We start from the raw sequence: 26,528 nt of genomic DNA, 5'->3' as shown, positions 1-26,528 counted from the left end.
CTACCATGAACACATGTTTTATCTTACATGGGAAAGTAAGTGCTCTTGAACTTTATTAAAGTTATGAAATGAGAAAAATATGACTTTTTAATAAAAATGACATTCACAATTTTAAAAATTCATTAGTAAAAATAGTACTAAGAAGAAAGTTCCCCATCCCCCCACAATTCATTACCCAGAAATAACCTTAATAGACATAAGATGATCATTATTTCAGACTGTAGATACAGATAGAAAGCTCTGTAGATAAGCTAGAAATAATAAGAGTAGATGTACACCATTCTTATTAATTTTTCCTCATTCAAATATTTTGTAACGTATTTTTATAAGAATGAATGTGAGGCGGGGCCAAGATGGCGGACTAGCCAGATGCTTCCTGCAAACCATCTTACAAGAAAGACCTGAAAAAACAAGTAAAACAATTATATTTATGACAACCTAGAAGCCCTGAACATCAAAGGTAAAGTTAGAAAAAGGATTGAGTGGCGGGGGAGAGATGGTTCCCAAGCGGAGAGGAGTTGCCAGACCTGAATCACTGGGATCCCTCAGACACCATTTCCAGGAGTGGCTGCGGCAGGACAGTAGTAGTGTTCAGCTGCAGGTCCACAGGGAGAAGCAGCCAGCCACGCAGCCTACTCACATATCTGGAACCAGAGAATAACGATGCACTCAGCAAAAGCTAAGTACTTGTGTATATTTTACTGCCCCCTCCCCTCCGCCAAACGCTAGCTGGCTTGAGTGGCTGTTGATTTCCCTTGGGCTGAGATAGGCCCTACTGAGCACCTGGAGCCATCCTCCCGGCCTTGGAGAAGGAATAAATTTGCAGTTAGGGGAAAAGATAATTTGCCAGCTTCACTAACCCACTCCCAGCTCAGGACAGAAGCGGCTCCTGTCAAGGCATGAACAGTCCGTGGACTTTGAATACCTTTCCCCACTGCAGGGACCTGTGTGGCCCTATTTCAGGAGACTAGGCCCTTGTTGGCAGATTGCAGCTCTTTCAGCTGTGCAGTGGAGAGGTGGGTGTTTGATGTTTGACACTGCTTTGCCTATTAAACAGGGTCCTCACCTACCCACATCAGGGGCCTAAGAACTGGTGACTCCACTCAGGTTACCTAGCCTGCTGCAACAGGGATCCAAGGGTAACTAGTACCTCCCAGTTCTTACAACCAAAAACATCGGGTGCCCATGGTCCGTCTGCAGAACCCACCCACCTGTGCGCTCTAGGGAAGAGGGATGCGCTTTCCTCAGAGACATTTGGGGGGCAATTCTTAGCCCCCTGCCTTGTTCAGAGCATGAACCCCTGCTGCAACCAAATACTGGTACCTACACCAATCACCCCTGCCCCTCTAAAACTGTAGGACAGAGCCTGTACCACACACTTGATGATCAGCTACCTGGACACCTGAGCTGAATTCATACAAGAAAAGTGAATGGACTCCTAGACTGATACACCTGATAACAGCTCTAGCCATCTGGCGACAGGACGTTAGAGCTTCGAAGGTGAAAATAATCAAGCTAGCTCACTCAAGCAACCCATTTGGGCATATCAAAACAAAACAAAGCAAGAAGCAAGGATACTAAGCAAACATAAAATAAACTAATACAGTAACTTATAGATGGCTCAGAGACAACAGTGAACATCAAGTCACGTAAAGAAACAGACCATGACCACCTCAACAAGCTCTGAAAACAAAGAATCAACAAACGTTCTGGATGAAGGTGCATTCATGGAATTACCAGATACACAATTCATTAATATATACAATTCATTAATTCATTAATACATTAATATGCAGAACTCTTGAAGGCATCAGGAATGAAATTAGGAAGGAAATCAGGCAATACACAGAACAAGCCAAGGAACAGATAAAGTAGTTGAAGAACTTAAAAATGTTATTCAAGAACATAATGAAAAATTTAATAAGTTGCAAGATTCTATACAGAGACAGCAATCAGAAATTCAGAAGATTAACAGTAGAATTAGAAAATTAGACAAATCAATAGAAAGTCAGAGGAGCAGAACTGAGTAAGTGGAAGGCAGAATTGATGAACTTGAAGATAAAGCACTTGGTACTAATATACTTGAAGAAAAATCAGATAAAAGAATTAAAAAAAAAATGAAGAAACCTTAAGAATCATGTGGGACTCTATCAGGTAACATATCCTAGCAGTGATTGGAGTACCAGAACAGGGAGAGATAACAGAAAATACAGAGAGAATTGTTGAAGATTTGTTGGCAGAAAAGTTCCCTGATATTGTGAAAGATGAGAAGATACTTTCCAAGATGCTCATCGAACTCCACATAAGGTAGATTTTAAAAGACAATCACCAAGACATAATCAAACTTGCCAAAACCAAAGATAAAGAGAGAATTTTAAGAGCAGCGAGGGATAAATGAAAAGTCACCAACCAAGGAGAAAAAACAAAAAAAAATTTTTTTTTTTTTAGGAGAGTCAATAAGAATAACCTCGGACTACTTGGCAGAAACCATGCAGGCAAGAAGGCAATCGGATTACTTATATAAAGTATTGAAGGAAAAAAATTGCTAGTCAAGAATCATATATCCAGCAAAACTGTCTCTCAAATATGAAGGTGAAATTAGGACATTTCCAAATAAACAGAAGTTTAGGGAATTTGTAAAAACCAAACCAAAACTACAAGAAATACTAAAGGGAGTTCTTCCGTTAGAAAATCAATAATATCAGGTATCAACCCCAGACTAGAACACTGGACAGAGCAATCAGATGTCAACCCAGACAGGGAAATCACAAAAATAAACCAAGATAAAAAAATGCTCACAACAGGGAAACAGTGATGTTATTATGTAAAAGAAGAAAATCTTAAAACAATAAAGAGAGACTGAAAGATGTAGTCATAGATCTTTCATATGGAGAGGAGGACAAGGTGATACTGAGAAATAAAATTTAGGTTTGAATTTAGAAAAATAGGAGTAAATACTAAGGAGTCAAACTATCCTACACATCAAAATAAAATACAAGAAAAAAATATAGACTCAGCAGAAATAAAATCAACACCAATGAATATTAGGAAAAGACAATATATAAAGATAAACTACTTGCCGTGAAAAATTAAATGGGAAAAAGAAACTGTCAACAGCATGCAAAAGAAGACATCAAAATGACAGCACTAAATTCATACCTATCCATAATTACACTGAATGTAAATGGACTAAATGCACCAATAAAGAGAGAGTGGCAGAATGCATTAAAAAACACAATCTGTCTGTATGCTGCCTACAAGAGACATGTTTTAGACTTAGAGACACAAACTAAAACTCAAAGGATGGAAAAAAATACATCAAGCAAACAACAATCAAAAAAGAGCAGGAGTAGCAATGTTAATTTCTGACAAAATAGACTTTAAAGTTAAATCCATCAGAAAGGATAAGGAAGGACACTATATAATGATTAGGGGGACAACACATCAAGAAGATATAACCATATTAAATATTTATGCACCCAATGGCAGGGCTGTAAGATACATAAAACAAACTATCAACATTGAAAAGCAAGATAGACAGCTCCACAATAATAGTAGGAGACTTCAACACACCACTTTCGGTGAAGGACAGAACATCCAGAAAGAAGCTCAATAAAGACACGGAAGATCTAACTGTCACAATCAACCAACTTGACCTCATAGACATAAACAGAACACTCCACCCAACAGCAACCAAGTATACTTTCTTTTCTAGTGCACATGGAACATTCTCTAGAATAGACCACATATTAGGTCATAAACCAAGCCTCAGCAGAATCCAAAACATTGAAATATTACAAAGCATCTTCTCTGACCATAAGTCCATAAAAGTGGAAATCAATAATAGGAAAAGCAGGGAAAAGAAATCAAACACTTGGAAACTGAACAGTAGCCTGCTCAAAAAAGACTGGGTTATAGAAGACATTAAGGATAGAATAAAGAAATTCATAGAATCCAGTGAGAATGAAAACACTTCCTATCAGAATCTTTGGGACACAGTAAAAGCGGTGCTCAGAGGCCAATTTATATCAATAAATGTACACATCCAAAAAAGAAGGGCCTAAATCAAAGACTTATCCCTACAACTTGAACAAATGGAGAGCAACACAAGAAAGCCGCAGGCATCAGAAGAAAGCAAATAGTAAAAATTAGAGCAGAATTAAATGAAATAGAAAACAGAAAAACAGTTGAAAAAATTAGTGAGACCAAAGGCTGTTCTTTGAAAAAATTAACAAAATTGATAAACCATTGGCCAAACTGACAAAAGAAAAACAGGAGGGGAAGCAAATAACCCGGATAAGAAATGAGGTGGACGATGTTACAACAGACCCAACTGAAATTGAAAGAATATTATCAGATTATTATGAAAAATTGTACTCTAACTAATTTGAAAACCTAGAATAAATGGATGAGTTTCTAGAAACACACTACCTACCTAAACTAACACAAACAGAGGTAGAACAACTAAATAGACCCATAACAAGAGATTGAAAAGGTAATCAAAAAACTCCCAACAACAACAAAACCCTGGCCTGGACAGCTTCACTGCAGAGTTCTACCAAAATTTCAGAGAAGAATTAACACCACTGCTACTAAAGGTATTTCAGAGCATAGAAAAAGACGGAATACTACCAAACTCATTCTATGAAGCCAGCATATCCCTGATACAAAAACCAGGTAAAGACGCCCTAAAAAAAGAAAATTACAAACCTGTATCCCTCATGAACTTAGATGCAAAAATCCTCAACAAAATTCTAGCCAATAGAATTCAACACCATATCAAAAAAATAATTCACCACGGCCAAGTGGGATTCATACCAGTTATGCAGGGATGGTTCAACATTAGAAAAACAATTAATAAAATCTATCATATAAATAAAAGACAAGAATCACATGATTTTATCAATTGATACTGAAAAGGCATTTGACAAAGTTCAACACCCTGTTCATGATGGAAACTCTTAGCAAAATAGGAATAGAAGGAAAATTCCTCAACATAATAAAGGGCATTTATACAAAGCCAATAGCCAACACGATCCTAAATGGAAAGAGTCTGAAAGCATTCCCCTTGAGATCGGGAACCAGACACAGATGCCGTTTATCACCACTCTCATTCGCCATTGTGCTGGAGGTCCTAGGCTTGATAAAGACATAAAGGGCATCCAGATTAGCAAGAAAGAAGTAAAAGTATCTCTACTTGCAGATGACATGATCTAATACACAGAAAACCCTAAAGAATCCTCAAGAAAACTGCTGAATCTAATAGAAGAGTTCACCAGAGTATCGGGATACAAGATAAAAACACAAAAATCAGTTGGATTCCTCTACACCAACAAAAAGAACATCAAAGAGGAAGTCACCAAATCAATACCATTTACAGTAGCCCCCAAGAAGATAAAATACTTAGGAATAAATCTTACCAGAGATGTAAAAGACTTATACAAAGAAAACTACAAAACACTTGTGTAAGAAACCAAAGGAGACCCACATAAGTGGAAAAACATACCATGCTCATGGATAGGAAGACTTAACATTGTAAAAAAATGTCTGTTCTGCCAGAAGTCATCTGTAGACACAGTGCAATTCCGATCCAAATTCTAACGACATTTTCTAATGAGATGGAGAAAGAAATCACCAACTTCATATGGAAGGGAAGGAGGCCCCAGATAAGTAAAGCATTACTGAAAAAGAAGAACAAAGTGGAAGGCCTCACTCTACCTGATTTTAGAACCTATTATACCACCACCACAGTAGGCAAAACAGTGTGGTACTGGAACAACAACAGATACATAGACCAATGGAACAGAATTGAGAATCCAGAGATAAATCCATCGACATATGAGCAGTTGATATTTGACAAAAGGCCCAAAATCAGTTAAGTAGGGGAAAAGACAGTCTTCTTAACAAATGATGCTGGCATAATGAATATCCATCTGCAAAAAAAATGAAACAAGACCCATACAGCACACCATGCATAAAAACAAACTCAAAATGGATCAAAGGTCTAAATATAAAATCTAAAATGATAAAGATCATGGGAGAAAAAATAGGGACAATGCTAGGACCCCTAATACATGGCATACATAGTATATAAAACATTACTAAGAATGTGGAAATGAAACTATATAACTGGGAGCCCTTAAAAGTCAAACACCTGTGCTCATCCGAGGACTTCAAATGAGCTAAAAGATTACCTGCAGACTGGGAAAAAGTTTTTAGCTATGACATTTCCGATCAGCGCCTGATCTCTAAAATCTACATGATACTGCCAAAACTGAACTACAAAAAGACAAATAACCCAATTAAAAAATGGGCAAAACATATGAACAGGCACTTCACTAAAGAAGACATTCAGGTAGCTAACAGATACATGAGGAAATGCTCACAATCATTAGCCATTAGAGAAATGCAAATCAAAACTGCCATGAGATTCCATCTCACTCCAACAAGGCTAACATTAATCCAAAAAACAGAAAATAATAAATGTTGGAGAGGTTGTGGAGAGACTGGAACACTTACACACTGCCTTTGGGAATGTAAAATGGTACAACCACTTCAGAATTGATTTGGCACTTCCTTAAAAAGCTAGAAATAGAACTACCGTATGATCCAGCAGCCCCACTCCTTGGAATATATCTTAGAGAAATAAGAGCCTTTATACCAACAGATATATGCACACCCATGTTCATTGCAGCAGTGTTTACAATAGCAAAAAGATGGAAGCAACCAAGGTGCCCATCAATGGATGAATGGATAAATTTTGGTGTATTCACACAATGGAATACTACGTATCAATAAAGAACGGTGATGAATCTGTGAAACATTTCATAACATGGAGGAATCTGGAAGGCATTATGCTGAGGGTAATTAGTCAGTTGCAAAAGGACAAATATTGTGTAAGACCACTATTATAAGAATTCAAGAAATAGTTTTAAAAAGAAGAATATATTCTTTGATGGTTATGAGAGGGGGGAAGCAGGGAGAGGGGTATTCACTAAGTAGATAGTAGATAGAAACTACTTTAGGCGAAGGGAAAGACAACACACAATACAGGAGAGGTCAGCATAAACGGACTAAACCAAAAGCAAAGAAGTTTCCTGAATAAACTGAATGCTTTGAAGGCCAGAGTAACAGAGGTATGGGTTTGGGGACCATGGTCTCAGGGTACATCTAGGTCAAGTGGTATAATAACATCTATTAAGAAAACATTCTGCATCACACTTTGAAGAGTGGTATCTGGGGCCTTAAACGCTAGCAAGCGGCCATCTGAGATGTATCAATGGGTCTCAACCCACCTGGAGCAAAGGAGAATGAAGAACACCAAAGGCACAAGGTAATTATGAGCCCAAGAGACAGAAAGGGCCACATAAGCCAGAGACTACATCAGCCTGAGACCAGAAGAACTAGATGGTGCCCGGCTACAACCGATGACGGCCCTGACAGGGAACACAACAGAGAACCCCTGAAGGAGCAGGATAGCAGTGGGATGCAGACCCAAATTCTCATAAAAAGACCAGATTTGATGGTCTGACTGAGACTAAAAGGACCCCGGTGGTCATGGTCCCCAGACCATCTTTAGCCCAAGACAGGAACCATTTCCTAAGCCAACTCTTCAGACAGTGTTTGGACTGGAGAATGGGATAGAAAATGATGCTGGTGAAAAATGAACATCTTGGTTCAAGTAGACAAATGAGACTATGTTGACATCTCCTACCTGGAGGGGAGAGGAGAGGGCAGAGGGGGTCAGAAGCTGTCGGAATTGACAGGAAAAGAGGGAATGGAGGGAAGGAGTGTGCTGTCTCATTTTCGTAAAAACCCAGTGCTGTCGAGTCGATTCCAACTCATAGTGACCCTATATTAGGGGGAGAGTAATTAGGAGTATATAGCAAGGTGCATATGAATTTTCGTATGAGGGACTGACTTGATTTGTAAACTTTCGCTTAAAGTACAGTAAAAATTTTAAAAAATGGATGAATGTGAATGGCGATAATGTAAAAATGGAGTGATAAGCACAAACCTAACTAAGCAAAGTAGAGAGAGCATTATTGTTACTATCAGATGAAAGCTTCTAGCAGAAATGAAAAGTGATCAGTACGTAGCTGATATGCTTCATCTTCTCTGATAGTTTACAGGGAAGTTTCAAGAAAGTCTGTGGGCAAAGTCGTGATGAATCCTGGTAAATATCACCCTAGCCTAGGCATCAGGCAGTGTTACAGTATGGTCCAGGAACTGGTCATCTGGCAGGAATAAGATTGTGGGAGATGGTTGATCAGTATTTTCTGCTTTAAAGCTCACTATGACGTATCTCCCAGTTTTAGGAGTAGGTTAAAGCAAAATTTTTCTGTGAGCGTGACTAAGTGCCTTTGACTTATCGAAGCAACAGAGTATGGAATGATTAGCACATGGTCATTAGAAGCTAAGAGTAGATAAGAATCAGGACCAGCCTTATCCAGGGATTCTTTCCTGTGGTTAAAAAATGGTACTGTTCTGTGGGCATCTTAGTGATGACAGCAGTCAGCAGTATTTTTTACTCTTGAGTCACATTGTTCCAATCTCAACTGATTGTTCTACATGTTTAGAAACAATCTCAATCAGCAGTGAATTTCTCATTTTATGATTCCTAACATAACTTTGTGAGAGTTATTTATTGCTGGACCATGAGTTCTGTTTTATTTATTGCATTCTGGGTTTTCCCCTCCTTGTCCTGATGATTCCCTTCCCCTTTCCTGATTCCCTGATCCATGTTTTGCTCTCTTATTTTGGTGGAGTGCATCACCAATTCTGAAAGAATGGGTGAAAATATTATTCTGTCTTCTCATTTGATAGGTGATTTTGTTGGGTATAACGTTCTAGATTGGATTTTCAGGTTTTTCTTTAGAATTTTTAAAGTGTTGCCCTGTTGTCTTCTTGCTTCCAATGTTGCTGTTGAGGAATAAAAATAATTATCCTTTGTGATCCAGTTTTTTTCCCTGGAGGTTTACAGTGTCTTCTCATTGTCTCAAGCCTGCATTTTTTTTTTCCTTGTTTGTTTTTCTTGTTTTAAGTGATGCTGTTAAGCTATAACCCTTATTTCTTAATAGTTTCAGTGTGCTGGTCTCTGGGAGCCTCCCTTCATTTATTTGCCTCTGTCTGTCTACTGCAGACGTGCTTGTAGAACAATCAATTTGTAGAAGTTTAGAAATACAGTGATGTTGTGATACTTACTTCAGTTGCACTTTATACTTCCTGGTCTTTGACTATGTTCCAGAGAGATAAATTGTGCACTGCGTTTTAAGGGGATAGGATTCATTTTGGAGAGGAGTAATGAAGTAAAAGTGGAAAGCATGGACTATTTGGGGTGAAGGGATAGTAGAGAAGTCCTTGTTGAACTCCGGGGAATTAAGCATTGCACAATATGTACTTGATTTAGTAGAAATAGTGGGTTGGAAAGCTATAGATCTCCATTAAAAATATATAGATATGTATAGATCTCCATTAGCTCCCTATAAACCAGGTAGTCAGAAAAGAGTTAGATGTGGAGACCATGCTATTTAGAAAGGTGAAGAGTTGAAAGTAATCTCAGACCATTATCTAAATAACTTTATTATCACCATTCTTAAAAAAAAAAAAAACTCCATTCTCAAACTGTCTTTTATAGAATTAACACAGTACTCATTTCATCTGAAAGAATAAAAATATTTAAAGAATCAAGCCATTGCGTTTTATTTTCCTCAGAGGCATAAAATTTTTCATAATGTTCTGTTGTTCTCCATACCATGATGTCAGCTTTAGCTGCTATTAATGCAGCCACTTACAGTTAGTGTTTGCATGGGATATGTTTTTCCTTCCTTTTACTGTCAGCCTCTTTGTGTCATATTTAAAATGTTTTTGATAAATAGTACATTTTCTTCCAGTCTGATAATCTTTGTTTTTAAATTGGAGAGTTTGGTCCATTTATATATAATGCAGTTACCAAAATAGTTGGGTTTAAGCTGACCAACTTATTAGTTTTTTTTGTTTGTCTCATCTAATTTTTATACGTTTTTTCCTCCTCTCTTGCCATGTCTTGGCTTAGTTCTTTGTTAGAATTCTATTTTGTGTCCTCTACTGGTTTCTTTTTAATTTAATCAAATTTATTAAGCTATAATTTACCTGATAAAAATAATACATGTTTTTAAGTTTATAGTTCAATGAATTTTGACAAATATATAGCCCCACGTAATTTTCACCATAATCAAGATATAGCAGCTTTTTCATCACCCCAGAATGTTACCTCATGGCTGTTTGCAGTCAGCTCTCGCAACCCCGTCCCCAGCTTGGCCCTATGCAATTACTGTTTGCTTTCTATTAGAAGAAATTAGTTTTGTCTGTTACAGAATTTCATAAAATGCAATCACGTACTCCTTTGTGTTGACCTGTTTTGCTTAACATATTGTTTTTAGATTGATCTTATTGGGTCTATCAGTTCATTCCTTTTATTACTGTATAATATTTCATTGTATGGATATTACAATTTGTTCATTCACATTTGATAGACATTTGGGTTCTTTATAGTTTTGGGCCATTTCAAATAGAACTTCTGTGAACATTCTTTGCATGGACATGTGTTTTTGTTTTTCTTGGGTAAATATGTACAACTACTGAGTTGTATGGTAAGTGTATATTTAACTTCATAAGAAACTGGCGAACTGTTTTTCAAAGTTCTTCTATTTTACATTCCCACCAGCAGTGTGTGAGAATTCCAGTTACTCCACATCCTTGCTGACACTTGGTGTGGTCAGTCTTTTTCATTTTAGTGGTGTGTGGAGTCCTGGGTAGTGCAAATGGTTAACACATTTGGTTGTAACTAAAAGGTTGGAGATTTGAGTCTACTTCACTGCCTCAGAAGAAAGTCCTGGTGATCTGCTTCCAAAAAATCAGCCATCGAAAACCATACGAAACACAATTTTACTCTTGCCATGAGTTGGAATCGACTCAATAGCAATTGTTCCTTTTTTTAGTGCTGCGTAGTTGTATTTCATTTTAATTTGCATTTTCCTGATGACTAAGGATCTTTTCATGTGTATTTGGTCATTCTTATATTTTCTTTGAGAAATTATTAATTTCTAAAATTATTTCTAACTTCTATTAGAAAAAATTTTCTATTTTTATTAGAAAAACTTTCTAAAAATTGTTATTAAATGATTTCTAGATTATTATTATTCTAAATTATTATAGGAATTATCAGTTCTATAATTTGTTTTAGACATTATCTCTTGCTCATTTTTAAATTTAGATTGCTTGTCATATTATTATTGTCGAGTTGTAGGAATTCTTTATGTATTCTAGATACAAATCCTTTGTCAGATGATATGTATTGTAGATATATCTTCTATTTTGTGGCTTGCATTTTTACTTTCTTTGTTGTATGTTCCAAAGAGCAGAACTTTAAAATTTTGATGAAATCCATTTTTTTTCTTTTGTAATTTCTTCTTTCTGGGTACTAAGAAATATTTGATGAGTCAAAGGCTGCAAAGATTTTTGCCTTTGTTCTAGAATTTTTATAGTTTTATATAAAAATTATATAGAATTATATATATATAGAATTATATAGTTTTAGCTTTTATTTTTGGATCTGTGGCTTATTTAAAAATTTTTTTTGTATATAGTGTGAGGTAATGGTTATGGTTAAATATGGATATCCAATTGTTCTAAAACCATTTGTGAAAAGACTCTCCTTTTCTCATTGTTGAAAATCAATATATGGAACTATTTCTAGCTTTTGTATTCTGTTCCATTGATTTGTGTGTTCATCATTATGCCTATACCACACTGTACTGATTACTGTAGTATCTTAGTCATCTAGTGCTGCTATAACAGAAATGCAAGTGGATGGCTTTAACAAAGAGAAGCTTATTTCCTCACAATAAAGTAGGCTAAAAGTCCAAATCCAGGGCGTCAGCTCCAGGGGAAGGCTTTCCCTCTCTATCGCCCTTCTCATCAGTCTTCCCTCAGATTAAGAGCTTTTCTGGGCGGGGACCCCAAGTCCAAAGGGCGTACTCTGCTCCTGGCACTGCTTTCTTGGTGATATGAAGTCTCCCCCTTTTTGCTCACTTCCCTTTCCTTTTATCTCTTTTAAGATAAAAGGTGGTGCAGGCCTTTACATCGGATCAGGGATGTGATCTTAGTAAGGGTGTTACAATCCCACTGTAATCCTCTTTAACATAAAATTACTATCATAAAATGAAGGACAACCACATGATACTGGGAATCATAGCCTAACCAAGTTGACACACATTTTTGGGGGACACAGTTCAATCCACGGCATGTAGCTTTATAGTAAGTCTTGAAACAGGTATTTTAATTTTTTAATGTTGTTTTGGTTAACCTGGGTCCTTTGCATTTTTACATAAATTTTAGAATTAGTTTGTCAGTATTTACAAACAAGCCTGATGGAGTTTCATTGGGATTGTGTCGAATATATAAATCAATTTGGGGTGATTTATATCTGTAAATCAATTGGGAGTTCTTTTTCTGAATTAGTTTGTCATTATTTCTTTCTTTACTGTTTGATAATTCACCAATGATAGATGTCATATAGGCTGGCATTTTCTTTACAGAAAAGTTGTTAATTAAAAATTCAATTTTTTAAATAGACATAGAGCTGTTCCGATTTTCTATTCTTGTGTCAGTTTTGGTAATTTGTGTCTTTCAATAATTTTTTTGTTCTGTTTTATCTAAAAGTAAGTATTTTGAAACCTTTTTTTCATTATCGTCCTCTGTCATGGATTGAATTGTGTCCCCCTAAAATACGTGTTAACTTGGCCGGGCTGTGATTCCCAGTATTGTGTGAGTGTCCTCCATTTTGTGATCTGATTCTCCTCCATTTTATGTGTTATAAATCCTGACCTCTCTGTGTTAATGAGGCAGGACTAAGTTATGTTAATGAGGATTAGGTTATGTTTGTTAAAGAGGATTAGGGTGGGATGCATCACCCTTGCTTGAGTCACACCTTTTATCTTACAAAAGATAAAAGAAGACAGAAGCAAACAGAGAGGAGGGACCTGACTACCACAAAGAAAGAAGATCCAGGGTTGGAACACATCCTTTGGACCTGGGGTCCCTGTGCTGAGAACCTCCTAGACTCAGTGAAAGATTGATGCCAAGACACATGAAGATCTCCAAGGAATGCTGGGCCCACAGATATTGTCCCTCAGGGTCGACAGAGAGAGCGAGCCTTCTGCTAGGGCTGACGCCCTGAATTCAGACTTCTAGCCTCTTAAACTGTGAGAAAATAAATTTGTTTGTTAAAGCCACCCATTTGTAATATTTTGTTAGAGCAGCATTAGATCCCTGAGACAGAATTGGGTACCAGGAGTGTGATGCTGCTCTAACAGACACCTAAAATGTGAAAGCGGTTTTAGAATTGGGTAATGGGTAGAGGCTGGAAGAGTTTTAAAACACCTAACAGTAAAAGCCTAGATTGCTTTAAAGACACTGTTGGTAGAATCACGGACATCAAAGGCAATTCTGATGAGGGCTCAGAAGGAAGTGAGGAGAGCTCTAAAGCCTCTATCATTTTAGAGGATACATATGGTGCCAACAACCAAATGGTACGAGAAATGTGGATATTAAATGTACTTCTGGTGAACGTTTAAAGGAAAATGATGTACATGTGATTGGACAAAAAAGAAGGGTGATACTTTTTATGCAGTGACAGAGAACTTGTCTGAGTTATGTTCAGATGTTTGGTGGAAGGTAGAATTTGTAAAGGATTAACCTGGATATTCTGGCTGATGAGATTTGTAAGTAAGATCTTAAAGGGTCCACATAGTTTCTCCTTGCTGCTTACTGTAAAATGCAAGAAGAAAGATGGACTTAAAAATGAACTGTGCAAACTGAAGACAGAACTTAAAGATTTGGAAAATTCTTTTGTACAAACTAAGGACTGTGTCCTAGAATGTTCACCAAGGATGTGGCTACACAATCTTTTGTTAAAGAGATTAAGCCTGTGACTGATGGATCTAGCCAACTACCACATCAGAAAACTCATCAGCTTAGACTGAAGGGACAGAGAAGGAACCAAGGGAAGAATGCTGTTAGCCTCTTGGAATTTTACTTGCAGGAAGCAGGCCAAAGGAGCTACATCTGTTTTCTTTCAAGAAAAGGAAAGGACCATCCTTGGAGCAACTTGGAGATCAGCAGAACCGTTGGAAGGAGCATGGGAAGCAGGGCCTTATTGGTTTCAAAGGGTGGGGCCATGGCCTCTGGGGTTCCAAAGGGTGGGGCTGCAGCCACCTAGGTTTCAAAGAGTCAGATCTTCACCAACTCAGTTCGAAAGTGTGGGGCTGCTGTTCACGGTGCCAGGAGCATGGGGCTGGGCCTGCTTCCCAAAGCTGAGGGTTCAGGGCTGCTGTGCCCAAGGGGCAGAAGAACTGGGCCTTCCAGGGCAGAGGGGATGGGGTTGCCACTCAGACAGACTAGGAAAATGGGGCCACCCAAAGCCAAGGGAGCAGAGTTGCTGTCTCAATGGGCCTGGAAGGTAGAGCTGAGACCCTGGGCCAAGGGTCCTCCACCCAGGATCCAGAGAGCATGGCTAGCACCCAGATTCTGGAAGGCACGGCCATTGCCTAGTGATTCTTAGAGAACTGAGGATTATTTTCAAGCCTTGAGAGCTAATGTCAGTTGTTCTCCTAGGTTTTGGACTTGCTTGGTGCCTGTTATCCCTTCCTTCCGTCCTTCTAATTTCTCCCATTTGTAATGGAAATGTCTACCTTGTGCCTTTTCCACCATTGTACTTTGGAAACAGATAACCTATAGTCTAGATTTCACAGGGTCAGAGATGAAAAGGAATTTTGCCCCAGGATTGAATATGCCTAATATCTAACCCGTATTTGATTTAGATAATTTATAAGATGAGATTTTTGGACTTGGAGCTAATTTAAGACTTTTGGTATGATGTGATGGGGTGAATGTGTTTTACATGTGGCAAGGACATGAATTTTGGGGGGCCAAAAGGTGGAATGTCATTGACTGAATTGTATCCACCAAAAATATGTGTCAACATGGCTAGGCCATGATTCCCAATATTGTGTGGTTTTCCTCCATTTTGTGATCTGATTCTCCTCCGTTTTATGTGTTGTAAATCCTGACCTCTCTGTGTTAATGAGGCAGGACTAGATTATGTTAATGAGGATCCGGCTATGTTTGTTATATTAATCAGGCAAGAATGGGGGGATGCATTACCGTTGCTTGAGTCACACCTTTTATCTTAAAAGAGATAAAAGGAGAGAGAAGAAAGCAGAGAGGAGGAAACTGACTATCACCAAGACAAAAAGAGCTGGGAGCAGAGCATGTCCTTTGGGCCTGAGGTCCTTGCACTGAGAACCTCCTAGACCCAGGCAAAGATTTTTGCCAAGAGACATGGAGATCTCCAAAGAACGTTGGGCCCACAGATGTTGAAAGGAGGCAAGAACCTTCCCCCAGAGCTGACAGAGGGAGAAAGCCTTCCCTTAGAGCTGGTGCCTTGAGTACGGACTTCTAGGTTCCTAAACTGTGAGACAATAAATTTCTGTTTGTTAAAGCCATTTATTTGTGGTATTTCTGTTATAGCAGCACTAGATAACTAAGACATCACCCTAAGGAACCTTTTATGCATTTTTTAAATCTACTGCTTCCCCATGAAATTTTAATAACACATGTATCTTTGTATGTACTGTATCATAGATCTGGGTTTTATACATAATGAAAATAAGATTTTTTTTTGCCCCCCTCCCCCACATCAGGAATGAATTTTTATCCTCTTGGAGGTGATATCACCTCATTAAAAATACATGATCCAAGTTGTCAAATTTATTGGCATAAAATTGTTCATGGCATTTCCTTATTATCTTTTTCATGACTAGAATCTGTAGTGATGTCCCCTCTTTAATTCCCAGTGTTGTTTGTGTTATTCTTTTTTTTCTTGATAATTCTAGCTAGATGTTTATAAATTTTGTTGACTTTTCATAGAACCAATTTTTGTTTCATTAATTTTTCTCCTTGTTGTATGTGCATTTTCTATTTAATTGATTTCTGCTCTTTATATTTCTTTCCTTCAACTTACTTTGGATGAATTTTGATTTTCATTTCATAGCTTTTTAAGGTGGGAAGCTTAGATCATTAATTGTACAATGTTCTTCTTTTCTAATATAATCATGTAAAGCTGTAAATTTCCCTCTAAATATTGCATTAGCTGCATCCCACAAATTTTGATATGTAATATTTTCATTGTCATTGAGGTAATTTCAGATTTAGCTGGATACATTTTTAATGTTTTATTCAATTATATAAGTATCAACCATCCTCGTTGGTTTAATTTTAAATTTAATCTACCGGTTTTCAAAGTAATTAATTGGCTCACTAACATTCTTTAACGTTCACTAGTTAGTCATGGTTTTTTCTTTTTAAAATTATCATGATGAATTCATAGATTTAAACTTATGTGTTGTGTTACGATTTGTTGCATTTATTATCCTCATTTATGCTCCAATTTTCCCATTTTTGGCCAGTGGGAAGGAACCTTTTTAAGTTAACTACTGAATTGTTTTGACATGATCCCAGTAGCATCTGATAGAATCCTTGCTAACAACTATGACAAATATTTTAGCTCATCCTTTACATTTCGTGCCCTACACTTGGAGTCAGCCATTTCTCCAAGGTACCCAGTTGATTTTAATGGGAACCGGTGTTCGGAGGTTACATTCTGGTTACTGGGGATGACCTTTTCTACTGGTTAAATCAGGATTAGAAAAAAATCACTCTGGCTAAATGTTGAGCATGAAGCAGTGTGGTACGTAGCAAAGAAGCCTGGAGTGGGAATCATTTCATTTATTTATTCATTCATCAAATATTCATGGAGCATCTCTCACATGCCTGGCACTCTTTTGTGTACTAGGGACGCAAATAGGAAGTAAAAAGACAAAACCTCTACTTCAATGGGAGCTTGCAGGCTAGTTAACCCAGGATTCTTGTTGTGCCTACTGCTGGTGATCTTGGCCAACACTTTACCTTTTGGGGCTTTCGTCTTTTATAAGATAATAGAAATGTACTAAATATTCTATAACATCTTCGGCTGAAAAGTTTAATAATTCTGTTTCTTGCCTTCATGCTTATTCACTGTTTGTGGTGTTCTTACCTTCTCCCACCCCTATCTTCTTACAGAGATGACAGAAGAAGAACAGTTTGCTCTGGCTCTCAAAATGAGTGAGCAGGAAGCCAGGGAGGTAAACAGCCAGGAGGAGGAAGAAGAGGAGCTCTTGAGGAAAGCTATTGCTGAAAGCCTGAATGTAAATATGCTCTGCTGAAAAGTTTGCAGGGATTAATCAGCAGTAATCTTTTACCTGTGCTGTGTTATAATTGCTTATAGCTGTAGTAGTTCATAGTGTTTTCTACTAACGAGTGTTTCCCATAATGATTTTTCAGTCTCTGTTGAGTTGTTGGTGAACCCAGTTTGAATTGTTTTGTTAATTTTATATGAAAGAGATTTGTTCTACCTTATACATTTTCAGCCCATAGCTAAGGAGAACAATAGTAGTTGGCAGCTTCTACAAAGAGTTACTGAGTACCAAGAACCCAAAAAGGGAGCAAGACAAGATGCCTACTACCTCCCCTGTTTTGTGGGGAGAACAAAAGGAGTGAGAACCTGAGATGGGTTATGGAGAGAAAGAATGGGCAATTTAAAAAATAATCAAGTATTGTTAAAGTATCATTTGAACATGTACAGTTGAAATTATTTTAAATGTGAAGGATACTTGCCAGTGGAAGGTCCTAAGCCATCCCTTATTCCGTTCAACTCTGTATTAGAAGGGGGTTTAGTATAGTGATCTAGCACAGCACCTTGCACATGGTAGGCATTCAGTACACATTTGTGGGGTTCATTTGAACTGAGCATCTATGTTTTTCGGTAGTAGAAACCATTAGGGAGAGTAGCTTCCCTTTTTGTCCTTCCTGTTACCCTTCAGGTATAGATATTTTATTAATAAACCTGGTCTGGGGTGGGATCACTTGTTTCAGACTTGCCGGCCTTCTGATGCCTCTGCTACCAGTTCTCGACCTCTTCCCATTGGACCGTCTTCACAGTCCCACCAAGAGAAAACCACAGACTCTGGGACCACTGAAGGCATGTCTTCCTGTTCTGACTCCTTCCACTTACCAAGTAGGACCATACCATAGGGATCTCATGCTGAGAGTTGATATACAGAAATGCCCCAAATCCCTCTGGTGGTGTGAAAGAGGTTAAATCAGAAAGTAGTTGAGATCTCACAAATATCCAGCATACTTTTATCTCCAAGGAAAAGCCAACATTTGGTTAAACCCATAGAAGAGTCTTCTTACCCACGTTATATATTCTAGTGATAGCTTGCTTATCAAGCCCCCTTAATAAAACAGTTTGTCCTTAGCCCTACTTTTTCTCAAATACCTACAGGCGTATGGCAGCTGGTACCTCCATCACTGTTTAAAGGCTCACATATCAGTCAGGGAAACGAGGCTGAGGAAAGAGAGGAGCCTTGGGACCACACTGAAAACACTGAAGAGGAGCCGGTCTCTGGCAGCTCAGGAAGCTGGGACCAATCAAGCCAGCCAGTCTTTGAGAACGAGAACGTTAGATGTACTGGCCACTTGGCTGAGCACACACAGTGTGGGAAGCTACAGGAAAGTACTGGGAGGGGCTGTGCCCAGGGTAGGGGGGACACATCTAGGCACTGTCTGCCTACCCCAGCAGATGCCAGAGGTTTCCAGGGCATTGGGGGCACTGTGCAGTACTTCTGGGGTATTCCATTCTGCCCTGCTGGAGTAGACCCTAACCAGTATACCAAGGTCATTCTCTGCCAGTTAGAGGTTTATCAAAAGAGTCTTAAAATGGCTCAGAGGCAGCTCCTTAAAAAAAAAGTGTTTGGGGAACCAGTGTTACCTAGGGCGTCTTCTCTGATCCAAAATGAGTGTGGCCAAGGAGATCAGGCTAGTGAAAAAAATGGAGGCATCTCAGAAGATATGGGAGATGAAGACAAAGAGGAAAGGCAGGAGTCTAGGGCATCTGTCTGGCTCTCAAAACCCAAGGATTTCCGAGAAAGCCCAATTAAAAGCTTGAAAGAGAAACTTTTGTTGGAGGAAGAACCAACAACCAGTCATGGTCAGGTAAGGGCTAGTGATGCTGTAATTAAGGACGATTTATTCACAGACTAAACAAGGACTATTTAGCTATTCTTTTTTAGCTCTTTCATTCCTGATAATTAAATACATGCTCACTACAGAAAACTAGGAAAATACAAAAGAGTATAAAGAAGAAGAAAATTAACCTTAACCCTAGCACCGTCATTATTTTGAGTGTACATTTCAAATGATTATTTTCTATGCATATAAAATTTTCTTTTTAATTTTTAAACAAAATGAAACTCTTCTATATAAGCTTTGTTCCTTTTTCCTCACTTATTAGTTTATCTTAGGTCTTTTCCTATTTATTAAGTACACTTGAAAACATCATTCTATCATGTGGATGTATCATAATTTAGTTTTTGAGTTTTTTATTTCTAAAAGTTGAAATTTTTTTGAATAGGTAATAATGTTCACATGGCTCAAAATTTAAAAAGGTAAAAATTAAAAACCAGTTCTCACTGGAGGCAACCCACATTACTTGATTCTAGTGTATCGTTCCAAGATATTTTATGAAACTAAAAGCATAGACATTCTTTTCCCCATCTTCTTTTATAAATAATAACATGCTACACACGTTATTCTGTACCTTGACTTTTTATTTAATATTTTTGCGAGATCATTATATAATAGTACCTAAAGAACTTCCTCATTTGTTTTTTTCAGATATGTAATATACCGTGTATGGATAAGTCATAGTTTCTTTTATGTAGTGCCCTTTTGGTGGACAGTTAGGTTATTTCCAGTAGCTTACTATTACAGATAGTGCTGCAGTGATTGACCTTGTACAGAGGACATTTCACACACACAGGGGATATTTGTGGATAATTTCCTATAAATGGAACTGCTGTCCATAGAGGTTGTATCAGTTTATACTCCCACCATGAATATATGAGAGTACCAGTTTCCCATGCTTACATCAGACTTCTTGATTTTTGCCAATCTGAGAGATGAAAAATGGTATCTTACTGTAATCTTAATTTGCTTTTCTCTTATCGTGTGCGTGGTGGAACTTTTTTTTTTTTTTTTTAACATACCTTACCCTATTTATATTTCCTTTTGTGTCTGTTTCGATCTTATGGTTATTTTTATTTTTTAGTGACCTTTTTTTTTTCTTAGTAGTTTGTATGCACCCTTTATATATTAGGGAAATTTGTTCTTTGTGATATGGAGTGCAGATAGTTTTCCAGTTTATTTTTTTTTCACACGTAATAGTGTATTTCTAATTCTGCTTGTGGTGGTTTTCTATAATTTATTTAAGCCATTTCCCTGCTTTGGGACAGTTAGGATGTTTTTTCAGCCTTTTTTTCTCTGAAGATTACAAAAACAATTATATAATTACAAGCTCTTTAAAACCTGTCATTTTAAAGAGCCAAAGAGTATTCTGTTTTATGGATATACTGTTTTTTATTGCTATTTCTCTGAGTCTTTGGTTTTATTTTGCTGTTATCTTATTCATTCTGTCTCATAGTATGATAAGGGTTCAAGTGATAATTAGGAGAAACATCATAGCATAGTGGGGAGAGCATGGATTTGGAGTTTGAATTTTAGCTTTCAGGCTTTAGTAACTGTGTGTCTTTGAGCAAGCCACATAATTCTCTGAGTTCCAGTTTTTACGTCTATAAAACGGGAATAACATTTCCTACTTTTTAATAATTGTTTTAGTGGTTAAGGTGGATCTATATAAAATGCCTATTATAATGCTTAGCAGATTATAGGCACTAGAAAGTCATTCACTGGGACTGCCTTTGGGGATCATTCTTAACAGCCCTCTTTATTCACATTTTGGAAAGATCGCTTTAAGGGAAAAGAAGGCATTTTTCTTAACACTTTTTCTAGTGACTGTCCACTTTTCCAAAGGAAGGCTGGGTGAAGCTTGTAATAACATGTTTTGTTAGTTATTTGCAACCCAGAGATGCTTCCCATTTTAAAAAGAATTAAATAGCTTCACAAGAATCAATGCTTAATAATTTATTGTAATTCAGGCTGTTAGCTTGGAAGATTCTAGGGCCAGAGTGCTAGAGCATAGACTTGTGTCAGCTTCTGAGATTTGAAAGCAGTGCCTTTGAACAGCCTAAAAAAGTGGTCAAAACCTAGTGGCTGGTCCTTTTAGATTGACTCTGACCTTAACTTCAAGAACAGGCCACTGTATTACTAGTTGGTACTATATGGCTGCAATAAACAAAACCAAGGTAAGACTTTATCATAGACAGAAAAACAAAAACCAAACCCACTGCTGTTGAGTCGATACTGCCTCAGTGATCCTGTAGGACAGAGTAGAACGGCCATATTGGATGTCCAAGTATGTAAATCTTTACTGAAGCAGACTGCCATATCTTTCTTCTGTCATAAACAGGGTGCCTCCTAAATTCTAAAACGGGTTCGTAACTAAGCTTGAAGAAGGTATTGGGTCTAGAAGACCAACTGTAATTTTTCTGTCTCTCTTGTCTGTATTACATTTTTCTCCCTGCAGACTGGCTTCCTCTCCTTGTTCCACACAATAGGTGGAAAACATCCTATAGCTCCGTGAATGTTAGTTTACTCATAGAAAGATTCCCTCTCTCCCAATTCCAATTCCAAATTTCCAGGAAAGGCATTCTGGTCCACTTGGGGCTAGTGGTCCTCGACAGCCCTATCAGCTGTTGTGTGAGGGGGGTATGTGTCAAATTGTACAAATGGCTGTGAGTCCACTGCTGCAGTTAGGGGTAAGAAACACTCCTCAATAAAATGTATACTTAGTAAGTATACATTGTAGGCATTAACATTAATTACAGAAATGTTGGGAAAATGCTGAAAAGTTTAAAGAATACAAAGCATCCACAATCCAGTGTTATATTCCTTCATCCTTTTTTTTTCTATACCCATTTTTTGTATGGTTCAGATCAGATTATATTTTTTTGTATTTTTAGCTTAACATTATGTAACATTTTTCTCATGACGTTAAAACTGTTTATAGACTTTATTTTTAATGACCACATAATATTCTAGCTTATGGATATGTATAGTTTTTTTTTTTTAAACTATTCCTGGATATTTTGGTTGTACTTAATATCTTTCTATATAAAACTTTTCTTTGTTTGAAATTAGTGTCCTCAGCGATGGGGAATCAGATAGGGTTAAAGACTTATGACCATTAAAAACAACTTGCTTCTTATTGCCAAATTGCCTTTCAGAAAGACTGTTCAAATTTGTAATCACTCCCTCTAGCGATGTATGAGAATGCCTGGTTCACTGCAGCCTTGCCAATATAGAATATTATCTTTAAAAATTAAATCTTAATAAACTAGGTAAATAATGAAAACCTTATAGTTGTAATTTTACCTCTCATCCTGATCTTTTGCTTTCAAGAACTGAAGGTAGAAATAATTTATGTGTTAGTCTGTTAAACATTTTCTCTTGAACGTGACTACATTTGAAACTCCTCGGTTGATAGAGATAGCAAGAGAATTCCAGAAACAGGGACTCAGGAAAACATTCACCTTGGGGCAAATGGCTTAGTTTATATGAAGATTGTAAAACTTTAGAATCAGACTGAGGACAGTTTTTGGCATCACAGAGAAAAAGGGAAGTTGTTCAAGGAGGCCAGGAGGTCACCCTGACAGGGCCTCATGACAGGGAGATAGAAGGGGGGTAGTATATTGATGTGGGTGTTACTTTTCGGGATCTGATTTTTTTCAAAAGTCCAGATACTAGAATTTTTTCCCCAGAAATTACAAGATTGTGTGGGTGTGTGAGGACTTTGACTAACTAAACTTTAAGCTGATACTTACGCCAAATGTCAGTTTGTTAATTTATTACAGGAGAGAGACATTTTCAGTGAATAGAACGCTCATGTCCACCATCTACAGTACCTACTTCCTAGGATGAAGGTATCTGGGGACTGAAATTGTAATTAAAAAGTGGGAGCCTTAAGGAATGGAAAGGCCTGATAAGCTATGACTGCCTGATAACAGAAGAAAAAAAAAGAGAGGACATTTATTTGGTGACCATATGATTTGTCTATTCACTTTCACTTTCCAGGTTGTAGGGCTGATTCTGGCTCTTTAGGTTTTCCTTTTTTAAATTCAGTGAAAATTATTCCCTTTCCATGAACATATTTCTCCAGACAGTACGATATATTGATTAGGTCACAACTTCCTTATTTAAAGTTACATTGCTATCCTGCTTTTGTTCACCTAGATTAGATTTGGATATTCCCATTGGTGTTTGCATGTTTTACTCTCTTATTTTCATATTCTGGAAGAGCTTCGCGTCACCCCTGTGTTCAGATTCCTGCCATTGAGGTGTAAGTTTAGAAATTAAAAATGATTTCTTAAAATGAAGATGTTTTGGGACTTCTATGTTGAAATTGGTGGGGAAGAAGATAATTTGAGCAAGGCAATATAGTAGTAGTGGTTAGAGCATAAATTTTGGAGCTGTGTAGGTCCCCGCTCCACTTTTGACCAACTGTGTGCTCTTGGGCAAATTGTTCAACCTCTGAAAAGTTTCACTTTCCTCATTTCTAAAATAAGTTAATGATTTCTACCTCATAAGGTTCTTATGAAGAGTAAAGGAGATAGCGCATGTAAAGCAATAGCATAGCACTGGCACATAGTAGATGCACAATAGTTTTTTTTTTTTTAACAATTACACTGGGAAAGGAAGAGAGATATGCTTTAGCCTGTCATACAGATAGATGGAGGTGCCTTATAACCTGTTGCTTCTGAAGCCCAAGGCTTAGTCAGCTAGTCCTTCCAAGAAGGTAAAATTCTATGGAATGGCCACTAGGTGTCAGTACTGTCTCACTTTTTTTTGCGATTTCTGGCCTGAAGCAGTGTTTTGTCACTGCTGAGTTCAAACAAATAGAAGTATTTATTGCTGTCGTATTTTAGTACTTTTGACAGTTTGTTCAGCCCTCATTTTTCATAATGGCTACATTCCAGATCATTGTACAGCTTTATCTTCCCTTTGACTGAAGGCTGAACTCAGCTATTCCTGTTTTTTAGTATATTTCATCATTTACCTGAGTGCTAGAGAGATGCCTAACTTGTTTAGGTTATTTATATTCTTTTGGGAGACACCGAAGACTTCAGCCAGTAGTTTTACTGCTACTGGAAGAAACCTCACAGTCCAGGCACTTTCTCGGAAGTCTCCCTAAGGCAGCAGGGGCTGGTTTTTCTGTGCTCTTCTACGTAACTACATTTAATGAGTTGACATCTGCACCAACTCTACCGTTAATCAAAGAAAGCAACCTTTTTCTTATCCAGTCCCTATTTGTTGTTATTCTTAGAAGATACCCTGCAGCTAGATATCAAAACTGGTGACAGATTGTAGCAAAGAAATCATTACAACCTCTTCTTTGGGATGCCCTCTGTGATGACTCGGTTGTGCTGAGAGAAACTTCTTTCATGGATTGCAGTGTTTGTCCCAACTCAGTGTTCCCATTGAAATCTGGACTTTTTTCTCTATTTCTTCCTTCTACAACAAAAGTTTTATAATGCTTTTCTGAAATTAATTCATTTGCCTTACAAATTAATATTGACATAGGTACTGTACTTTACAAAGTGCATTGCATGCATTATCTGATTTAATTCTTATAAGCACATTCTCTGAAGCAATATTAATACCCATTTTAAGATGATGACAGATTCCGAGGTGACTTCCCCAAGATGACAAATTTAGTAGATGATTCAGCTGGGATTGAAACCCCAGTCATGTGACTCCACAGGTTCTATATGCTCTTTTTACTGGAACATGTCAACTTAGGTAAAACGTTTAATTACTAGTTGCTAAGTAGAATATTGAACAATTATTTTGTTTTTTTAAAGGAGGGAAACTTACTCATCTGTGCCTGTATATTTAGGATGTTACATATTTTTTTTCAGTCTTCCCAAGGTCTATTTGTTGAAGAAACTTCTGAAGAAGGAAACTCTGTACCTGCGTCACAGAGGTGAGATTGTGTATTGCTATGGGTCTGAATTCTTCTCTGATGGTACCAGCAAAAGGGAGCTGAACCACATGAGTGAGATTGTACAAGAACAGCTTATCAGGGAGCTTTTAGCTCTATTGTAAGCTTAGGCTATGAGGAATCGTTATTATCTCCCAGTTCTCAAATGTGCATCTCATAGAAGCCTAGAATATTAAGTCTAGAAGGAATCTTAGAGGATTTCTTATCTATCCCAACCATCATGGCATAAATTCCATTTATACTATTCCTGAAGAGTGGTCCTTTCCTGCTACTCTCTTGCTTAACTAACTACAATAGCTTCCTATTGCCAATTTGAAGGCTCTTCACGGTTCTTGTACTCCTCATTTTCTCTTTGTCCTTGTTCCCTCTGCTTATGCTTATTTATTTTATCTGCATTTCCAAACCATATACTCATTTAAGTCTACCCTTAAAACTTACATCCTCTTGAAGCCTTCATATCATTCAGGCCACACAGAACCCATATCACCCTCACTCTCTGTCCTATGCAACTTTTAATCAGAGGGTATCTCATCTTTCCCTTAATGGTTGTGTTTGCATTACCTCCTCAATTCTTGCTGATTGATTGATGGGGCTACCTTCTCAAGTCTTCTCACTTTAATAATGAATAGTGGTTGGTTAGTTAAAACTACACTATTAACTGGTTCAGCCTTCCAGTCAGTTTTCCCTTTTATCCGGTAGTTGACCTTATAGGGGTTTCTCAAGAGCTTAATTTTGGGTTGAGTGACCGTCACCTTCCATATGAAAGTTGAGGTGCAATTACCATTTGCTGCAATTAAGGTGCTGGTCTTAGGCTTTTGGTAAATTGATAGTAATAGGTTTTTTTTTTTTTTTTCCTGGGCTGATGACTATGGCTTTGGTTTGATTTTCCTGCTGTTAAGCAGTTTTGAAAGTGGTTTTAACTGAAATATGCCTTCTGCTTCCTGCAGGCCTCTCTGCTTTATTGTGTTGAGCTCTGTGCAGATGTAGGTTTTAATAAATGATTATACGCTTTGTCACCAGGAGATAGTTGGAAAATCAGGCAATGTGGTTTGACTTCAAATGGAGTAGCCCATTTTATAAATGTCAGCTAATTATTTTGTGATAAATTATTTTGTGATGGACCCTTTGAATAGAGCCGTAATGTTACATGCAGAGTAAACTGTGTCTGGCTTGGGTTTATAAAAAATGCTTTGAGATATTTCATTTAGAGAGAGAAGTAACTTGTGGTTTCCTATCAGGATTTAGTTATTTATCATCAATCAGTGATGGCTATTGTCTCTTCTCTGTGGTCCTTCATTGATGTGAGGATTTGTGTTTTTAAATATCCCCTTGCATACTTGATCAAACTAATCGTAAAGCTCTATGAAGCAGGAGAGGGTAGTTGAAATGCTCAGATCTCTCAGCCATGTGTTTCTGTGTCAGGAAGAGATTG

General features: G+C 37.5%; 1 protein-coding gene across 5 annotated transcripts in view; it reads left to right on the top strand.

Annotated features, from left to right (window-relative positions):
- UIMC1 (ubiquitin interaction motif containing 1) overlaps positions 1–26,528 on the top strand; it is a 158,770-nt gene that overhangs the window by 65,970 nt on the left and 66,272 nt on the right. For 3 of the 5 annotated variants that reach the window (XM_064279179.1, XM_064279178.1, XM_064279181.1), the window contains exons 4-7: positions 17,161–17,285; positions 18,013–18,112; positions 18,419–19,134; positions 25,014–25,078. In XM_064279179.1, coding sequence (XP_064135249.1) covers positions 17,161–17,285; positions 18,013–18,112; positions 18,419–19,134; positions 25,014–25,078 — 1,006 coding nt within the window. The remainder of the gene's footprint in view (positions 1–17,160; positions 17,286–18,012; positions 18,113–18,418; positions 19,135–25,013; positions 25,079–26,528) is intronic. The other 2 variants (XM_064279182.1, XM_010592762.3) reach the window with 2 other exon arrangements.

Source organism: Loxodonta africana, chromosome 2 (assembly GCF_030014295.1).
Source record: "Loxodonta africana isolate mLoxAfr1 chromosome 2, mLoxAfr1.hap2, whole genome shotgun sequence".
In the NCBI taxonomy this organism is placed as follows: Eukaryota; Metazoa; Chordata; class Mammalia; order Proboscidea; family Elephantidae; genus Loxodonta; species Loxodonta africana.
The sequence above is the reverse complement of the archived record's forward strand: the minus strand, read 5'-3'. Positions and strand labels throughout refer to the sequence as shown.